The sequence below is a fragment of the Hippopotamus amphibius genome, chromosome 6 (genome assembly GCF_030028045.1).
Source record: "Hippopotamus amphibius kiboko isolate mHipAmp2 chromosome 6, mHipAmp2.hap2, whole genome shotgun sequence".
In the NCBI taxonomy this organism is placed as follows: Eukaryota; Metazoa; Chordata; class Mammalia; order Artiodactyla; family Hippopotamidae; genus Hippopotamus; species Hippopotamus amphibius.
In genome coordinates this window covers 116,656,977-116,676,180 of record NC_080191.1, presented here as the reverse complement: position 1 = coordinate 116,676,180, position 19,204 = coordinate 116,656,977, and the positions used below count along the sequence as shown (strand labels likewise).

Below are 19,204 nucleotides of genomic sequence, written 5' to 3'. Positions count from 1 at the left end.
AGGGAAGCCCTGACATTATTTCTTTAAATAAGTTTTCTGCCCATTTTCTTTGTTCCTTCTGGGGCTCCCATAATGCATATATTATTTATTTTCATAGTCTTCTGAAGGTCCTGGAAGGTTTTTATTCTCTTTTTCATTTTTCTTTCTCTGATTGTGTAATTTCAATTGAACTGTTTTTATGCTGATTCTTTTTGTTTAATTGCTCTGTTGTTGAAGCTTTCTATAGAATTTTTCAGTGCAGTAATTTTGTTCTTTGGTTTTAGAATTTCCATTTAGTTCATTTTTATGGTTTCTCTTTGTTGAACTTCTAATTTTCTTCATGTGTTGTTTCCCTGATTTTGCTTAGCTGTCTATTTGTGTTCTTTTGTAGCTCACTGAGATTCTTTAAGAGGAATATTTTGAATTCTCTGTCAGGGAATTCAGAGATCTCAATTTCTATAGGGCCAGTTATTGGTGTTTTATTTTGTTCCTTTTATTGTGTCATGCTTCCCTGATTATTTGTGATTCTTGTCACATTGCATTGGTGTTTCTACATCTGAGTAAGTGGGCATTTATTTCAGTCTCTACAGACTGGCTTTGGCAGGGAAAGCCTTTCACCAGTCTGCTTGTTCAGAGATTCTGGACAGATTATCTAGTGGAGGTCTGTGAACAGGTTTGCTGCTGGAGTACTGAGGTAGGCTGCTCAGGTGCCTGGTCAGCAGGTGAGTGGGCCTGTGCCTGGGTCCATGGGGGCTGACCTGGTAATAGATGGATCTTGAACCTGATTCTGTAGGGACTGGTCTAGTGTAGGGATGGGCCTGTGGTGCCTGAAAGCTGAATCTGCAAAGGTGAGTCTGGATTCCGGGTCTGTGGGAGTTGGCCAGTGTTGAGGTCTACTGGGGGTTTGTTGGAACCTGGGTTTCCAGAGTTGGTTTGGCACTGGGATGAGTCTGGGGCCACCAACCTAGCTTGGTGCTAGGTGAGTCTGGAGGATGAGTCTGCGATATCCTACCTGGAGTCTGGGGTTGCAGGGGCTGGCCTGGTCTGCGGTGAGCCTGGAACTGGAATACAGAGGTGAATCTGGAGCCTGGGGACATGGCATCTGACGTGGTGCTGAGGTAGACCAAAAGGCTGGGTCTTTTGGTGCTGACTTGGAATCCTTAGCTCTTGTGAAGGTATTTTTGTTCATGGATAGTTGTTCAAATTGGTGTTTCTGCTAGGGGATGAGCAGCGGAAACTTACATCCCACCATCTCGCTGACATCACTCTCTTATGGCTGAATTTTAAAATTACCATGCAAATCTTGTATCATTTTTCAATTTCCAGCTATGCTGGACTTTTAGATTTGTTCTCTAATTTTCATATCTTGTCTCTATATTATATTACTTCAAATTTTGGGTTCTTTTTGGGAGGTTTACCTAACTTTATCTTCTGAACATTGTTGTTGTTTTTTTTCCCTGTTATCATAATTTTGATTTTCCAGAGTTCTTTTTTGGTTCCATGAGTGTTAAAAGTACTATTCTGTTCATGTTCTATGAATTTAATTTCTTCTCTTATTTCTGAGGATACTAATAATAGTGTATTTGTTGTTTTTGCTGAAGGTTTCTTCTCCCTGAATTCTATTTCATCCAAGTTATTTTCCCCTACTTCTATTTGTTTGGTCTCTATCTTTTATGTAAGAAGCTTTGCGTAGGTATTTAGTGATCCTTTGTTCTCTGCTCATATTTAAGAGTAGATGCTAAAAAGCTGACTGGAAGTTCTGGCTTATGGGTTTATTGACTCTGAGCTTTACTGTAAAATGATGTGGCTGGGTTCTTTCCCTGAGGATGAAGCAGTGTCAGTTTTTTAGGTCTTTATTCTTGGGCTGGCCAGATTCTCCAGAAAAGCATCTTTTTGTCTCCTGCCTAGAGGTTCAGGACAGGTTGCCAAGATTCTGAAAGTTGAGTGGGGAATGAAGACTGGGCATCTTAGCTTTCAAGTATGCATACACTCATTTCATCTGCTTTCAATATGGTAGCCCTACCTTTAGTTGTGCCCAGTGTTCCCCAGTCCAGGGAATAAAGCACCAGTCTCCTCCCTGGGTAGAGGAGATGATCTGGAGATCAGCTGTTTCTTTAAACAAACTTTCTATAAACTCTCCTCATTTTTGGTTCTATCTTTATCCCACCCCTACTTTCAACGTTCCTGGTACCCCCCAAGTCCTGAATGTTTGGAGGTTTTTGTGATATATCCAGTTGTTTCTTTGTCCTTTCCCATGGTGACTTAGCTTTCAGGTAGTGTGCTAAATTTATTTACTTTCTGGTTTCTAAATCTTTATTATTGTTTTCACTTTTTTCCTTTGTTTTATGGATTTATTCCTTAAAAAAAATCTCTGTACTCTCATTTTAGTGGAATTTCAAGAGGGACTAAAAGTACTATATGTGGTTAAGTTGTTACCTTCATTCAGAAGCTTACCCACACTCTACTATGGCCACTTTATCATTTAACAGTGTCACCTATAGTAGCAAGTATAGCCATGTCATTAATTCATCACAGTATATGAAGCTAATAGCACTAACTGGTAACAGGGAACAATATTTTTCTATAAAGAGCCACTGATTCATGGTAAAGTAAAACTTCTCAAGAGAAGATTCTAAGAGACTCTTGGTTAAAATACCATTTGTAGGCCTCAAACTATATAGAGAAACTATACACTGAATGGTTTTAAAAAATCTCTCTTGGGGCTTCCCAGGTGGCTCAGTGGTTAAGAATCTGCCTGCCAATGCAGGGGACATGGGTTCGAGCCCTGGCCTGGGAAGATCCCACATGCCGAGGAGCAAATTAAGCCCATGTGCCACAACTACTGAGCCTGTGCTCTAGAGCCCACAAGCCACAACTATTGAGCCCATGTGCCGTAACTACTGGAGCCTGCGCGCCTAGAGCCCATGCTCCGCAACAAGAGAAGCCACCACAATGAGAAGCCTGTGCATCCAAATGAAGAGTAGCCCCTGCTCGCCACAACTAGAGAAAGCCCGTGCAGCAACGAAGACCCAATGCAGCCCAAAATAAATAAATAAATAAAATTAATTAAAAAAAAAATCTCTTTTGAGGAGAGAAAGGTGAAAATAACTAAGTTGTGACTATTAATTGTTTTTAAGTAAGTCACACTAAGATCTGTAATGCACCTTTATTCTGAAAGATAAATTTTATGTTACTGAAACAAATGAAATGTAATAGTTGCAAAATTCTTTTGAAAAATCTATTTTAACAATTGTACCAGCCTGATGTTTAACATTACCGTCAAATAACAGAGGAGACATTCACTGGATCCAATGAACATGAGGTAACAGAGTTTGGCTGTGGTGAATTCCAGTTATATCACATCTACTCTCAGAGTTTTAATACTGCCCCACTTTGGAACATTTACTGATTGTGAGAAAAACCTTGAGGAGACAGATCTCATGAAGAGAGGGCTACAATAAATGTGGTAATATGTGGCTCTTTTACTACTGTATCATTACTTTTTAAGTAATAATGTTTTGAATAGTACAAAAAGAAGCAGTAGACTGTCCTTTGACTGGTCTCTAAGGCCTCCTGGTGCCTTGAAATTCCTTCTTAGTATCTTAGGATAATAAAAATTAGGACAATAGAAGGAAGTACCTCTTGATTTTGGCAATTATCTAATAGGACTTAGTGAAAGGCAACTTATTTTACTGAGAAATATAAAGTCAGTTGCATTTTCAATTAAGAACTAAGATAAAAGAGTCTATATAATAAATAAAGCTAAAGCCATACACTTCAGTTCTTTGTAATAGCCCATGAGAGAAACAAAGCTAGAACACAAAGAAAGAGACAAATAAACTGCCTCAATATTTGCCAAAGTCACGAGAGCTGCCTTTAAATATAATATTTGAAAGAATATTGTGTGGTAGATGAATCTGATGTAATTCTGTGAGTATTAGCATAAAAAGGATCAATGCACAAAAAAGAGAAAATGTTTTAAGGCTCAGAGCTAGAAAAATAAAAATAATATACCTTAGATTATTTGTAGATAGTTATTTGTCTCTGAAAGTTTAGAAGCAGGGGCTGCTGGATGGTTAAGCACTTATAGGACATGCTCAGAGGGAATTTTCTTATTAAAAATAATAGATACTCTCTAAATTTTTTTCCAGTGCAGATTTAATTTTTTTTTCTTTCCTCTTTTCTTTTTAACAAAGGTAATATTTTCTTAAGTCTAGCAGTAATGACTATTCATTGCAGGAAAACTGTAAAACAGAAAATCACACAAAAGGAATAACTACCCCAAAGAGAATCAGTTAAATTTCTGCTGTATTTACCACCAATTTTTGGTTTTAAAGCATAAATATATTAATTAAAGATTGTATTTGTACAATTATAGACATAAACAAGATTACCTTTTGCCCTTGTCCTCAGGCTGAATGAAATTAAGTTCTGGGCCAGAGATGCCTTATCCCTGATATAAACTCCTATAAGCTATTGAAGAAGCAAGTTATGGGGAACTTCATTATTACTTATGAATTAACTAAATGTACATTCCTTTGCATGTTCAGTATACGTATTTTAGCACCCACTACCTTCAAAGGCACTGGCCTAGTATCCTCAGACATAAAGATGAATGAGATAGTTGGTGGAGAGGACACCTAGTCAGAAACCAAGGTAGAAGCAGAATGTGATAAACAGCCAGCCCAGAAGGGTGGTTAAAGGACATACCAAAAGAGGGTTAGTTGCAAGAGCCTGTCCACAAAAAAATTATCTATCCAAAGACACTTTCCATATCCAACCCTGACAGGACCAGGCATAGGAAAGACTCAAGATTACAATTTTGTAAGTAGTATTTTACATAGTACTCATCACACTTTAGTGAGTATATTACTTCTTTCATGAAATGCATTTTTTCTACCCCTTGTCATTCATAAGCCACAAATCTGATTTCTGTAAAGTGTTGCCTATTACACTTTAAGTAAGTGTTTGATTTTGATGTATAGATATTTTCTTCATTACTTTAAAACAGTGAGGTTTAACTGTCTTCTGATCACATTCTGCTATTGTAAGAGAATGTGAAGCACCTGAGAACAAATACACTGGGTGCCTAGTAACTGCCAGCAGGAGCCAAGGAAACAAATTAGGCCAATGCCTAATTTCGAGTCTCTTAAGCAGTAAGGAATTTCAGGACACCAAGAGAATGCTCTTTTAGGGATTCCATAACCTAGCTGATAAGAAGACAGACATGCAGCCTACCCACCATCAGTCCCTCCCATCAGGAAGCATGCACAAGCCTCCTAGATACCTTTCTCCACAAGAGGGCAGACAGCAGTATCAAGCAGTATCAGCAGTATTTCGTCTTGTGTAACTGAAAACCACAGCCACAGAAAGATAGAGAAAATGAAAAAGCAGAGGACTTTGTACCAGATGAAGGGACAGGATAAAACCCCAGAGAAACAACTAAATGAAGAGGAGATAGGCACCCTTCCAGAAAAAGACTTAGAATAATGATGAAGACGATCCAGGACTTTGAAAAAAGACTGGATGCAAAGATCAAAAAGTTTACCAAAGACCTAGAAGAAGTAAAGAGCAAACAAACAGAGATATGCAACACAATAACTGAAATGAACAATACAGTAGAAGGAACCAATAGCAGATTAACTGGGGCAGAATGACGAATAAGTGACCTGGAAGACAGAATGGTGATAATCACTGATGTGGAAAAGAATAAGGAAAAAAGAATGAAAAGAACTGAAGACAGCCTAAGAGACCTCTGGGACAACGTTAAACGCACCAACATTCGCATTATAGGGGTCCCAGAAGGAGAAGAGAGAGAGAAAGGACCCAAGAAAATATTGGAAGAGATTTTAGTTGAAAATTTCACTAATATTGGAAAGGAAACAGCTACCCAAGTCCAGGAAGTGCAGAGAGCCCCAGGCAGGATAAACCCAAGGAGGAACACGCCAAGACATATAGTAGTCAAACTGACAAAAATTAAAGACAGAGAAAAGTTATTAAAAGCAACAAGGGAAAAATGACAAATAACATACAAGGGAACTCCCATAAGGGTAACAGCTGATTTCTCAGCAGAAACTCTGCAAGCCAGAAGGGAGTGGCATGATATATTTCAAGTGATGAAAGGGCAGAACCTGCAACCAAGAATACTCTACCCAGCAAGGATCTCATTCAGATTCAACAGAGAAATCAAAAGCTTTACAGACAAGCAACAGCTAAGAGAATTCAGCACCACCAAACCAGCCCTACAACAAATGCTAAAGGAACTTCTCTAAGTGGGAAACATAAAAGAAAAGGACCTACAAAAACAAAAACAAAACAATTAAGAAAATGGTAATAGGAACATACACATCAATAATTACCTTGCATGTAAATGGACTAAATGCATCAACCAAAAGACACAGACTGGCTGAATGGATACAAAAACATGACTCATATATATGCTGTCTACAAGAGACCCACTTCAGACCTAGGGACACATAGAGACGGAAAGTGAGGGGATGGAAAAAGATATTCCATGCAAATGGAAATCAAAAGAAAGCTGGAGTAGCAATAGTCATATCAGATAAAATAGACTTTAAAATAAAAAATGTTACAAGAGACAAGAAAGGACATTACATAAAGATCAAGGGATCCATCCTCAAAGAGGAGATAACAATCATAAATATATATACACCCAGTATAGGAGCACCTCAATACATAAGGCAAATGCTAACAACTATGAAAGAGGAAATGCAAGGCAGAAATAGAGACACAGAAGTAGAGAACAAACACATGGACACCAAGTGGGGAAAGTGGGGAGGGTTGGAGGGGGATGAATTGGGAGATTGGGATACCAAATTGTACACTCTAAATATATGCTGTTTATTGTCTGTTAACTGTATTTCAATACAAGTTCTTAAAAAAAAAAACAAAAGAAGACAGACATGCAAACATGCTGTCTCATATGACAGGCCATACCTTATAGTGATAAATATTCCAAAATTTGGAGTGATACAGACCTGGACTTGAATCCAAGCTAGGTCACCTACTAGGTGTGTAATCTCTCAGACCATCTGTTTCCTCAACTGTAAAATTGGAACACTGGCACCTAAACTCATAGTGATATGAAGATTAAATAAGCCATCACATATGACACACTTGTTACCTGGCAAAGAATAAAGCCTCAACAATATGTTAGCTGTTAGGTAGGATAAAGGCAACATGAAAGGCAGAAAAGGGGCACAAAAGAAAGCTTTTGACTTAAAAACCTCTTTTGGCAACATCTGTATCAAAATAAAGATCTAGTTATGTATCTCAAGGTATGAAAAGCTGATCTGAAGGGTTCTGCTTCTGGTAATGATGAACTACATGTTTTGAATTAACCTTCCCACTGAGAAAATCTGGAGTAAAAATCCTTTGTGAAAGCACTGGACTATTAACAGGGCAGTGAACTATGGCGTCCAGATGTAGAAGGAAATCCAGAAAGGAGGAGCCTAGCATTTGGGACCATCTTTCCCTTGGGGCATCTGCTGATTTTGGGAAAGGGGACTGAGAGGTTGAGAAGTTGAGCTTTGACTTGCTAGTATTCTGTTAATGATTTTTGGGTCTGTCTTCATGAGGGATGTTGGTATGTAGTTTTATTCTCTTGAATGTGTTTGTCTGGTTTTGGTATCAAAGTAATGCTGGTTTCATAAAATAAGCTGGGAATTGTTCCCTCCTTTTCTGTTTTCTGGAAGAATTTGATATTTCTTCTTCACACGTTTGGAAGAATACAGTAGTGAAATTATCTGGGCTAAGAGATTTCTTTTTTCATAAAGTTTTAAACTATGAATTCAATTTTCTTTTATAGACATAAGACTATTCAGGTTTATATATTTCTTCTTGGACAACTTTTGTTAAGTTGTGACTTTAATGGAATTGGTCCATTTCATTTAAGTCACCATTTTTACATGTGTGTATGTTATTCGTAGTATTCCTTTATCTTTTGAATATCTAATTTCTCTTGATACATAGTTTTGGACCCAAGAATTATTTAGAATTGTGTTAATTTCCAGTCATCCTTCTCTTATTGATTTTTACATTAATCCCATTATGATCAGAGAATATACTTTGTATTATCTCAACTTTTTAAAAACAGCTTTATTGAGATATATTTCACATATCATAGATTTCATCCATCTAAAATGTATAATCAAATAGTTTTTAGTATATCCACAGAGTTGTATAACCATCACCACGGTTAACTTTCATCATCTCCAAAAAGAAACTCTATACCCATCAGCACTTATATCTCATTCTCCCCTATGCCCCCACCCCTCCAGTCCCTCATGGCCTAGGCAACTACTAACCTACCTTTTGAATCTATAGATTCACCTATTTTGGACAACTCATATAAATGTATTTATACAATATGTAGTCTTTTGTGATTGATATCTTTTAATTTGCATAATATTTTCAAGATTCAACTATGTTATAGTATGTATCAGTACTTCATATTTTTTATTGCTGAATATTAGATTATATGGATGTATCACATTTATTTACCCATTCATTAACTGATAGACATTTGGGTGTTTCCACATTTTGGCTACTAAAAATAGTGATGCTATGAAAATGGGTGTACAAGTTTTCGTGTGGATATGTTGTCATTTCTCTTGGGGGTATATTCCTAGCAGTGGAATTTCGGGGTCATATGGTAACACTATAACCATTTGAGGAACTGTCAGTGTTTTCCATAGTGGCTGCTGCATTTTACATTCCCAATAGCAGTGTTCCTGTTTCTCTACATCCTTGCCAACTCTTGTTTATTATCTGACTTTTTATTCATAGCTATCCCAGTGGGTGTAAAGTGGTATCTCACTGTGGTTTTGATTTGCATTTCTTTGATGATATTGATATTAAAAATCCTGTTATGTACTTATTGGCCATACAGTTATCATCTTTGGAGAAATGCCTATTTAGATCTTTTGCTCATTTTAAAATTGAGTAATGTCTTTTTATTACTGAGTTTATTATTTATATATTCTAGATACAAGTCATGTATCAGATATAGCATCTAACAATATTTTCTTCCATGCTGTGGGTTATCTTTTATGTTCCTGATGTTGTCTTTTTTTTTTTAAGCTCTTTATTGGAATATAATTGCTTTACACTGTTGTGCCAGTTTTTTTCTGTACACTGAAGTGAATCAGCTGTATTTATACATATATCTCCATATGCCCTCCCTCCTGCGACTCCCTCCCAGCCCTCTAATGATGTTGTCTTTTGAAGCATAAATTTTTAAAATTTTGATGCAGTCTAATTCATTCCTTTTTTTCTTTTGTTGTTTATGGTTTTGGTATCATCCAAGAATGCATCGAACCAAGGTCATGAAAATTTACTCCTATACTTTCTTCTGAAAGTTGTTTTAGCTCTTACATTTTGGTCTGTGATCCATTTGAGCTAATTTTTTTTGTATAACATGAGGTAGGGGTCCAAATTCATTCTTTTGCATGTGGATATCCAATGTCCAGCACCAGTTGTTATAAGACATTTTTCCCCCATTGAACTGTCTTAACATCCTTGTTGAAAATCAGTTACCATAAATGTGAGAATTTCTTTCTGGACTCCTAATTCAATTCCATTTATCTGTATGTCTGTCTTTATGGTAGTATTACATGGTCTTTAGCTCAGCTTTATATATTTTGAAATCAGAAAGTATGAGTGCTATAATCTTGTTCTTTTTCAGGATTGTTTTGGTTACCCTGATCCTTCTGTATTTTCATATTAATTCCAGATTCAGTTTTTCCATTATTGCAACAACAACAACAAAAGTAGCTGAGATTTTGTTAGGAATTGCTTTGAATCTACAGATCAAGTTTGGGGAATATTGCCATGCTAACCATATGAAGCCTTCTGATCCATGAACATGGAAGATCTTTGCTTCATTTAGATATTCCTTAGTTTCTTTCAACTATTTTATAGTTATCACAGTATAAGTTTTATACTTCTTTTGTTAAATTTATTCCTAGGTATTTTATTCTTTTTGCTGCTATTATAAATGGAATTATTTTCTTAATTTCATTTTTGGATTTTTCACTGTTCATGCACAGAAACAGAATTGATTTTTGTAAACTGACATAGTTTATCAATCTTGTAAATTGATTTTGTAAATTGAAATTAACCTTTATTAACTGCTAATGGTTTCTTAGTTGATTTCTTAGGATTTCCTGTATATAAGAGAATATCATATTTAAATAGATAGTTTTCCTTCCTCCTTTCTAATCTGGATGCCTTTTATTTCATTTTCTTGCCTGATAATCCTGTCTAGGATCCAGTGTTGAATAAAGCAGACATCCTTGTCTTTTTCCTGATCTTAGGAAAATAGCATTCAAATTTTCACCATTAACTACTTGTTAGTTGTGGGTTTTTCATAGATAAGCTTTAGCTACCATTTTTAATTTGTGGGTTTTTTTTTTTTTTAAACCATGAAGCAGTGTTGAACTTTTTCAACTGCTTTTTCTGAGACTACTGGGATGATCATGTGGTTTTTATCCTTTGTTCTATTAATGTGATGTGTTACATTGATCAATTTTTAGATGGTAAACTAACCTTGCATTTTTGGGATAAATCTTACTTAGTCGTGGTATATAATCTTTTTCTTATTTTGCTTGATTAAGTTTCCTAATTTTCTTGAGTATTTTTGCATCTATATTCATTAAAGGATAGTGGTTTACTGTTTTCTTGTAATATTTTGTCTGGTTTTGGTATCTGGGTAATACTGGCCTTACAAAAATGAATTTGGAAGTGTTCCTTCCTCAATCATTTTTTCAAAGAGTTTGTAAAAAAATTGTTATTTTATAAATGTGTTTGGTAGCATCCTCTAGTGAAGCCAGGTCAGCCTAGGATTGTTTTTCCTTTTCAGATTTTTAATATTTTCTTGAACCAGTTCAGTAGTTTGTATCTCTCTAGGAATTTGTTCATTTTGTCTACATTACCTAATTTGTTAGCATAAAGTTGTTATATATAATATGTATACTATAATGCTTTTCATTCCTTTACGGTCAGTAGTTATGTTCCCTCTTAATTCTGACCTTCATAATTTGTATGTTCTCTCTTTTTTATCTTGATCAGTATAGCTAAAGCCTTATCAGTATTACTGATCTTTTCAAAAGAACTGACTTTTGGACCCACTGATTTTCTCTATTGTTTTCCTATTCTCTCATTTATCAATTCTAATCTTTATTCTTTTCTATTTGCTATGTTTCATTTACTCTTTTTTTCCCAGTGTCTTAAAGTGGAAGGTTAGGTTATTTAAGACATTTCTTCTTTTTCAACAGATGGATTTACAACTTCATCCCATAAGTTTTGGTATACTGTGTTTTCCTTTTCATTCATCTTAAAGTTTGGCTATGTTGTTCCTTCGTTTTCATTCATTTCAAATTATTTTCTAATTTTCTTTAGGTGCTCTTCTTTGATCCATTGGTTATTTAAGCAGTGTGTTTTTTTTCTGCATATTTGTGAATCCACAAATTTCTTTCTGTTAATTTTACTCCACTCTGGTCACAGAACATAATTTGTATAATTTCACTTTTTATTTTTTTGAGGCTATTATATGGCCTACCACATACTCTATCCTGGAGAATGTTCCATGTGCACTTGAGAAGAATATATTGATATATTCCACTGTCCTTAGGTGGGGAGTTCTATAGGTACGTGTTAGGTCCAGTTGATTTACAGTTTTGTCTATAGTGTTGTTCATAACTTTTATTTCCTTGTTGATCTTCTTCCTGGTTGTTTGTCCATCACTGAAAGCGGGGTACTGAAGTCTCCAGATATTATTGTTGAATTATTTATTTCTCCTTGCAATTCTATCAGTTTTTGTTTCATGTATTTTTGGGTTCTGTGTTGTTAGGTACATATGTTTATAATTGTAATGTCTTTCTGCTGGATTGACCCTTTTATGAAACAGAATGTTCTTGTCTCTAGTAACAACTTTATATTGAAGCCTATGTCCTCTGATATTTATATAGCCACTCTGGGTTTCTTATGGTTGTTGTTTGCATGACATATCTTGATCCTTCCTTTTCCTTTTTTCCCCCTCTTGTATTTTTAAATCTAATATGTGTTTCACACAGACAGCACAAAATTGTATCCAAAAAATGTTTTTTTTTGATCCAGTCTGAAAATCTCTCCCTTTTGATAGAATGATTACTCCATTCACATTTAATGTTATTATTGTTATGGTTGGACTTAGGTCCGCCATTTTACTTTCTGTTTTTTATGTGTTTTAGAGTTTTTCCTCTATTTTTCCTTTATTGCTTTCTTTTATATTTAAGTGAATATTTTCTAAGTGGAACACTTTAACTCAATGATTTTCTTTTTTTCTTTTTTTAAAAAATTATTTATTTATTTATTTTATTGGCCGTGTTGGGTCTTTTTTTGCTGTGCGCAGGCTGTTTTTAGTTGCGGTGAGTAGGGGCTACTCTTCATTGTGGTGCACGGGCTCCTCATTGCCGTGGCTTCTCTTGTTGCGGAGCACGGGCTCTAGGTGCATGGGCTTCAGTAGCTGCAGCACATGGGCTCAACAGCTGTGGTTCACAGGCTCTAAAGTGCAGGCTCAGTAGTTGTGGTGCATGGGCTTAGTTGCTTTGCAGCATGTGGGATCTTCCTGGAGCAGGGATCGAACCCCTGTCCCCTGCATTGGCAGGCTGATTCTCAACCACTGCAGCACCTAGGAAGCCCATGATTTTCTTTTTTTTTACTATGTATTTTTGAGTTAATTTCCTACAGGTTGCTCTAGGACTTACCGTATACATTTTAACTTCTTAGGATTACTTCAGCTTTATACTTAACTCCTGTGAGATACTGAAATGTTACTACTCTATAACTCTATTCCCTTATCCCTCTTTTTTGTGCTATATTGTTATATAATTACATCTCTATATATTATGAACCCAACAATACACTGTTCTAGCTATTAGAGTATGTAATTTATGTTTTTTAAAGAAGCCTATAGTGAGCAAGTATATATTCATGTTTGTTATATAAAGCTTGTTTATTATCACTGATACAGTTTGTTCCTGTGGAATAATACGACGAAAAGATGGGAAGTCTTTGAGGAAAGCTTTTCATAATTAAGTAAATATGAAAGATAAAGGATTGAAATTGAGAGGGTTAACAGAACACCAAAAACCAAGAAACAGAAAAATGCAGTCTTCAAATCTTTGGAAATTTAGGTAATTAAAACCACCTAAGCATTCAAAATAATGAATTAATGATAAGTTATAAAGATGCACACACTCACTGGAATAGAAACACACTGTTATGTGAAGAAGTGTGTCACAAAACTGTATCATATGATACGATTTAGTATACTATGTCATTTAGTACAGAGAGAAAGAGAGAAGAGGTGGAGGAGTGAAAGGAGAGGATGGAGGGGAATGAGGAGGAGGGAGGAGGAGTAGAATGAGGATGAGGTAGGAGGGCATATACCAAAATGTTAACTATGGGTCAAGGAATTATGAATGAATTTTATATTAAGGTTTCTGAAAGTATTTTTAAATTTTTAATATTTACTGTATATTTGTGATAAATCTATAAACTTAAAAAATTAATCCAGCAGAAATGAGCATAAAACATGAAAAGGCAAGTCACCTAAGATGAAATAAAAATGACCGAAAATGTATGAAAAAATTCAGCCTCACTAGCAATCAAAGAAATGCAAAAAAGAGAATACTGAATTTTTTACTTATCAAATTGGAAACTATTTTTAAAAGGAAGATACCTAGTGTGAATAAGGGTTATAGGATACACTCAATACTTTGTCTATAAAAATATAAAATGATACAAATCAATTTAAAGTTTTTATAAATGCCCTTAAAAAAGTCTATACCCTTTAACCTAGCAATTCCTTTTCTGGGGAATTTATTTTAAGGAAAAATATAGTGGATGTTACAACTAGTTCGCTAAAACTGCTCGAGGATATTTAGGAGATAAAATTCCATAGGATTAAATTTAGGATTTAACCCTATGGAATTAATTAATCTACATGTCCAAAGAGTTTATATAAAAGTTTATATGAAAAAGACTGTACAACACATACTTTTAATAGTGTCTTTTTCTGAGTGTTAGAATTATTAGTATTAAAATTTATTTTCTTCTGCTTTATCCATGTTTTCTAAATTGTATATAATGAACAATAAATTACTATCTTTGAAATGGACAACAAAGTTATTTAAACTAATATAACATGCTGCCCATGAAATAAATTAGTTTTATTTCTATGTCAATGATTTCCAAACCATATCAACATTGAGATAACTTTCTGAACTAACATGCAGACAGCTGAGTCAGTGATACCAGCAAGCAGCATAAGGGACTGCAGGCTCTCCCTCCCTTGGCACTGAGCATAAGCTATGTGCAGGGCACTGTGTTACACACGCTAGGAATAAAAAGGAGAGAGGGACATAGTTTTTTGTGTCCCTCTCTTCTTTTTATTCCTAGCGTGTGTAACACAGCGTTACAGATGTGTAAGAAGCAGCTGTGTAAACTCACAGCTACAAATCAAGGTATGCCAAGGAAAGGGAGAGATGATTCTAACTGGGAGAATGAGGGCGTGTTCTCATATACTAGTCATCCACAATTTGCTCTTCTTTCCTCTCCAATTTACTACTGAACCAGGAAGATCATGAAACAACTAAAATCCACAGTATCTATTCCCATATTCCATATAAATGCTTACTATCCTTCAGGGCCAGCTCACATATCACTTCACCTTTGTTTCCAGGGGTAAGAGCACTTCTCTTGATACAGTGTGACTGTGGATTCAGTCTCAGGACAGAGACTAAGTGAAACCCATCTTGGCACCCCTAGTTGAGCTGGCATTCACTAGGTATACATCATGAATTTTTCAAGCTTTGTTCATGTGTTTAACATCTTGGCAAAGGAAACTTAGAAGTCATACCTGGTGGGGTTCCTTTTGTCTTCCTCAGAAATCAAAAACCAAACAAAATCTGCATAGCTCATTCTTCCCTCTTTCTGTACTGTTTTTCCCCTGAAGAAAACACATGGTTATAAAGTTTCCTGAGCAATTACTCAGATAAATTTAGTAGGATGACAGACTAAGAAATAAAGTAACATTTCCTTGGAAATCAAGTTAAAAAAAAAAAAAGAATGCTGGAAACCTCACAAAGGGCAACCCCTTCCATTGCCTATCTTATTCTCAAATGCCTAGAGGGTGAAATCAGAAAGCATTTGCAGATATGACGAAAGAAATCTTGTTTCTAATTTGAATACAAATAATCACCAGGTTAAATACTGTTACTTGTATTTAGATAAAGGACTAATGACCATATATTAAAGAATTACTGTCATCTTGTATGAAACCACAACTGCATGTTTTGTAGGGTATTATCTCACCTACAGCACTGACAAATTATGCAGGAAGCCTTGCTAAAATGACATTGTTGAAGTATTACTTCTAGTTCATTTGAAAACTCAGATGCTTTTTCTTACCTTGTTACTGCCCCAGAGAATATCCTTTCAATAATTCTGTTTGATGAAGCTAAATGTAAATAAAAAGTAAAAAGGTAGTTAAAACATGCTCCAAAAGGCAATATTTTTGGCAAATTTATTTTCAAGTAGCCACAAGCTAAAACTTAATAATCTTCCATGATGAGAATATGAGTAGTTAAAATTTTTACCTAGGTATAATTTATGCTTTTTGAAAGCAGGAATTTGAGATGGCTTTCTCTATCAATCAGTCATTTAAAAAACAGGCAAATGGATGTGCCTGACAGTTGGGATATATTAATATAGTTGAGCACCAAATTGGTTCTGAATATCCTGACAACTAAGACAAAAATGTACAAAATTTGTATTGATCTTGTTATCTAATAAGACAGGACAACTTTTCCTCTAAAACAAGACAGATTTTATCCTAGCATTAAATTCAAGGGGGGAACTGATTGTTGGGGATTTAAGTAAAACAAACTGTTTTTCAGGTAGAATTTTATAAAAGATATCAAAACATACCTCAAATACTTTTTTTTAATATTTCTCATCCTATAAAAGTCCAGGATATAACGTGATATATTGTACAATTTTTTAAATAAATTCCATCAGTAAGTTTTATTCAGAGAGATGATTGTATCTTAAGATAGTATGTTGCTTTTGATGATATATCCTAGATAATCTGTATCAGTGTACCTCATTGTGAGTTCAAAGTAACCAAAAGCATTAGTTAAACAAAGGAGAAAACAATGGATCTCAGACCTAGGGATGTGGTAAGGACAGAAATCTATTCTTTTAACAAGTGCCCCAGGCAATGGCATGAACACCAAAATTTCAGTGGCCCCTTTATTATGCAGGCCTAGATGCCTGCTTTTCTGGACTTCCTTCTTTATGCTTCTCATGAGTTACTATATGTGTATATACAATATTTTAGGGCTTAATGAGAACTATGGTTATGCTAGCCAGAGAGGGCGCTTTAGAGCCCACAGGGTTTTGTATGACCTCTGGAGGCTAGCTCACGTTATACAGATGATCTGGTCACTGGTAATTAGAAGGTGCATAGCTAATAAAGTTGACCTGATACCCTTATAAATATCTCCATCTTTATGTTATTCTTGTAATAGGAAGGTATGACTATAGGCATACATCAGAGATACTGTGGGTTCAGTTCCAGGCCACTTCATAAAGTGAGTTACACGAATTTTTTGGTTTCCCAGTGCATGTAAGTTGTGTTTATACTATACTATAGTCTATTAGGTGTGCAACAGCATTACGTCTAAAAAAATAACGTATATAACTTAATTAAAAATACTTTATTGCTAAAAATGCTAGCAATCATCTGAGCTTTCAGGAAACTGTAATCTTTTTGCTAGTGGTGGGTCTTGCCTCGATGATCTTGATGCTGCTGTGTGATCAGGGTAGTGGTTGCTAAAGGCTGGGGTGGCTGTGGCAATTTCTTAAAATAAGACAACAATGAAATCTGCTACATAGATCAATTCCTCATTTCACAAATGATTTCTCTGTTACATGCAATGCTATTTGATAGCATTTTACCCATAGCAGAAATTCTTTCAAAATTGGAGGCAATCCTCTCAAACCTCACTGTCGCTTCATCAGCTAAGTTTATATAATATTCTAAATCCTTTGTTGTCATTTCAACAGTCTTCACAGCTTCTTCACCAGGAGCAGACTCCATCTCAAGAAACTGCTCTTTGCTCATCCATAGGCAGCAACTCCTCATCCATGAACATTTTCTCATGAGATGGCAGCAATTCAGTCCCATCTTCAGGCTCCTCCTCCAATTCTAGTTCTTTGGCTATTTCTACCACATCTGCAGTTACTTTCTCCACTGAAGTCTTAACTCCCTCAAAGTCATCCATGAGGATTGGAACCAACTTCTTCCAAACTCCTGCTCATGTTGATATTTTGACCTCTTCCCACAAGTCATGAATTTCTTAACGGCATCTAGAACGGTGATCCTTTACAGTAGGTTTTCAATGGACTTTGCCTGGACCCATCAAAGGAATCATTACCTATAGCAGCTATAGTCTTACGAAATGTATTTCTTGAATGCCAAAATTACTCTTTGATTCATGGGTTGCAGGATGGATGTTATGTCAGCAGGCATGTAAAAAACATTCATCTCATTGTACATCTCCATCAGAGCGCTTGGGTGACCAGGTGCACTGTCAATCAGCATCATATTTTGAAAGGAATCTTTTTTTTCCTGAGAAGTAGGTCTCAATAGTGGGCTTAAAATATTCAGAAAACCATATTGTAAACAGATGTGCTGTCATCCAGGCTTTGTTGTTCCATTTGTAAAGCACAGGCAGAAGAGATTTAGCATGATTCTTAAGAGCCCTAGGAGTTTTGGAATGATAAATGAGCACTGGCTTCAACTTAAAGTCACCACCTGCATCACATTAGCCCCTAACAGGAGAGTCAGGCTGTCCTTTGAAGCCAGGCACTGATTTCTCCTCTCTAGCTATGAAAGTCCTAGATGGCATCTTCTTCCAACAGAAAGCTATTTCATCTACATTGAAAATCTGATGTTTAGTGTAGCCACCTTCATTATCTTAGCTAGATCTTCTGGATTACTTGCTGCTTCACCTTGCACTTTCATATTATAGAGACGGCTTCTTTCCTTAAACCTCATGAACCAAGCTCTGCTAGTTTCAAACTTTTCTCCTGCAGCTTCCTCATCTCTCTCAGCCTTCACAGAATTGAAGAGAGTTAGGGTCTTGCTCTGGATTGGGCTCTCATTTAAGGGAATGTTGTGGCTGGTGTGGTCTTCTGTGCAGACTACTAAAACTTTCTACATATCAGCAAACAAGGCTGTTTCACTTTTTTTTTTTTGCCATGTCACGCTGCTTTTGGGATCTTAGTTCCCTGACCAGGGACTGAACCTGGGCCCTCAGCAGTGAAAGTGCTGAGTCCTAACTACTGGAGGGCCAGGGAAATCCCTGTTTCACTTTCTTTTTCATGTGTTCACTAGAATAGCACTTTTAATTTCCTTCAAGAACTTTTCCTTCACATTCATGCACAACTTGGCTAACTGAGGCCTAGCTTTCAGCCTATCCTGGCTTTCAACATGCCTTCCCCTCTAAGCTTTCTAGTTTTTGATTTAAAGTGAGAGATGTGACACTCTCCCTTTCACCTGAACACTTAGAGGCCATGGTAGGGCTATTAACTGGCCTAATTTCAATATTGTTGCGTCTCAGGGAATAGGGAGGCCCGAGGAGAGGAGAGAGATGGGGGAACACTCGGTCGGTAAAGCACTCAGAACACAAACAACAGTTATCAATTAAGCCTGCTGTCATACAGGTGTGGTTCATGGTACCCCAAAATAATTACAATAGCAATGTCAAACATCACTGACCACAGATCACCATAACAATTAAAATAATAATGAAAAAATTTTGAAATTTTGTGAGAATTACCAAAATGTGACACAGAGACATTAAGTGAACAATACTGTTGGAAAAATGGTGCCGAAACACTTGCTCAGTGCAGGACTCCCCCAAACATTCAATTTGTAAAAAATGCTCTATCTGCAAAGTGCAATAAAGCAAAATGTAATAAAACGAGGTACACCTGTACTTGAAGAAGGAAAGATAGAGTACTAAAATGCTTGTTTATCAAATAAGTACAATTTAGTACTTCCTCTTAATGCCTGGTTGGCACCTGAGTTTTGTGAGCCAGAACTCTGTTTCTTAAATATGGAAAGTTCTATGAAAACTGACATACAGAATGA

At 35.9% G+C, this 19,204-nt stretch overlaps 1 protein-coding gene across 5 annotated transcripts in view; it reads right to left on the bottom strand.

Annotated features, from left to right (window-relative positions):
* PPP2R3A (protein phosphatase 2 regulatory subunit B''alpha) overlaps window positions 1-19,204 on the bottom strand; it is a 183,615-nt gene that overhangs the window by 36,148 nt on the left and 128,263 nt on the right. For all 5 annotated transcript variants that reach the window (XM_057738035.1, XM_057738039.1, XM_057738036.1 and 2 more), the window contains 2 exons: window positions 15,454-15,502; window positions 14,903-14,992 (listed from right to left, as the gene is read on the bottom strand). In XM_057738035.1, coding sequence (XP_057594018.1) covers window positions 14,903-14,992; window positions 15,454-15,502 — 139 coding nt within the window. The remainder of the gene's footprint in view (window positions 1-14,902; window positions 14,993-15,453; window positions 15,503-19,204) is intronic.